Source organism: Plectropomus leopardus, unplaced genomic scaffold, assembly GCF_008729295.1.
Source record: "Plectropomus leopardus isolate mb unplaced genomic scaffold, YSFRI_Pleo_2.0 unplaced_scaffold10293, whole genome shotgun sequence".
NCBI lineage: Eukaryota > Metazoa > Chordata > Actinopteri > Perciformes > Serranidae > Plectropomus > Plectropomus leopardus.
In genome coordinates, this window is record NW_024610833.1 from 1 (window position 1) to 2064 (window position 2064).

General features: G+C 41.2%; 1 protein-coding gene across 1 annotated transcript; it reads right to left on the reverse strand.

Annotated features, from left to right (window-relative positions):
* Window positions 1–5: 5 nt before the first annotated feature.
* Window positions 6–1325, reverse strand: LOC121963182 (protocadherin beta-16-like; the record flags this gene model as incomplete). Its single annotated transcript, XM_042513507.1, has 1 exon — window positions 6–1325. A coding segment is annotated over exon 1 (1314 nt), but the record flags the coding sequence as incomplete, so codon positions are not given.
* Window positions 1326–2064: the final 739 nt, after the last annotated feature.

Below are 2064 nucleotides of genomic sequence, written 5' to 3' on the forward strand. Positions count from 1 at the left end.
GGCGCGTTATCATTCACATCAGAGATCTGTAAGGTGAGAGTGACGCTGCTGGAGAGGGAGGGCACTCCCTCATCAGAGCACATCACTGTTATATTATAGTCAGAGGCGGTCTCCCTATCTAAACCTCTGTCTGTAATTAAACTGTAGAAATCGTTGTTTGTAGACTTCATCACAAAGGGAATATCATTATTTATACTGCATTGAACTTTGCCATTTTCACCAGAGTCTGCGTCCTCAATAGTTATCATTGTCACCACAGTACCGGGTTTTGCATCCTCTGATATCACGTTTGATTTTGACATTATATGAATATCGGGTTTATTGTCATTCATGTCGATGACGTCAATCATGACTTTACACGAGTCAACTAGTCCTCCATCATCACTTGCGCGAATGTTTATCTGAAATGTTCGAGATTTTTCATAGTCAACATTACCTTTCAGCCGAATCTCTCCACTTTCATCATTTACTTCAAACAGCCCGCGAGCATGATCTAACATGCTCGAAATTGAATACGTTATTCTCCCATTTGACCCGTGATCTGCATCTGTCGCAGTAACTGTCGCTACTACTGCTCCTACTAGTGCATTTTCTTTTATAGAGGCTTTATAAATGGGTTGCGTGAAAACAGGAGCATTATCATTAGCATCTAAAACAGTGATTAAAATCTGCATTGTTCCTGTCATCTGCGGCTCTCCTCCATCCACCGCCGTCAGGACTAAAGAAAGGTGTTCATTTTTTTCTCTGTCTAGAGGTTTCTCTAAGACCATTTCAACGTTTTTCGTCCCATCAACTTGATCATATAATTTAACAACAAAATTGTCTGTCGGTTCAAGTTTATATGTCTGCAAACCATTTGAGCCAACATCGGGATCAACTGCCCGATCGAGTATGAATTTAGCTCCACTAACAGCAGATTCACTGATTTTAAATTTGACGTTGTTCTTTTCGAAGGATGGAGGGTTATCATTTACATCAATAATCTCAATCGTTATACTGTAAAACTCCATCGGATTCTCTAATATAATCTGAAAATGCAAAGCACAAGGCGTCGTCTGTCCACAAAGCGCTTCTCTGTCTATCCTGTCTTTGATGAGGAGGACTCCTCTGTCATTATTCAGCTCAATGTATTCGTCACTATCTTTCGTAAAAATGCGAGCTTTACCCGATTTTAGTCTTTTCACATCCAAGCCAAAATCTTTTGCCATGTTGCCTACCAGAGAACCTTTTGGCATTTCCTCGGGAATGGAGTAGCTGACCTGCCCGAGCACCGAGCTGAGAGAGAGGACCGACAAAAACAACAGTGCCTGCCCTCTCATTGTTCTTTCCGACGTTATTCCAGTGTCAAAGGGGATATCTTTTGGGATCCAACCCTCTGATTATATCCTGATAAACGACGGTTTAGAAAGAATATTCCCAACATGAAAACATATTTCCTGTATATCCGGTAAAATCCACACGATGTGCGTTGCCTCTGTCTCCTTTTCTCTCTAAAATAAAGACATGGTGGGAGGTACGATGGTCTGCGGTAAATCTATTACAGACTGGCCAACAGCGGCACTCTGAGTTCATGACGTAAAACTACATGTGAAACATGTAAAACAAACTGACAAGCCAAGATTAAGAACGAAGAACAGCCAAGAAAAAAAGGCTTCTCCTGTAAGTAGGCTGTGCTATTTGACATTCTTTTTCTCTTTTTTCATAAATTGGGATCATGACATGGCAACATGTGAGAAAATAGATTGTGCAAATATATAATGGTAATTTATAGGAATACGAGAAATGCGACTATGAAAAGACATGGTATTTAAAATATGACGATGTTGCTCTCCAAGGTGCTGAAAATACGAGGAAAGCGACTTAAATCGATACTACAACGGAAGAACAGACAACAATTTCTAACCTCTAGAGGAGAGTCTGGTTCATCCAGGATGCTCTTTTCACTCTGTATCCGCTGCATCGTCCCTGTAGAACTGGGGTCCATTATCAGCACGTTCTGACTACCGGCTCTGCCGAACTTACAGTCACTCTTTCTGGAGTCAGTCGTCCTGCACACCTCGTAAT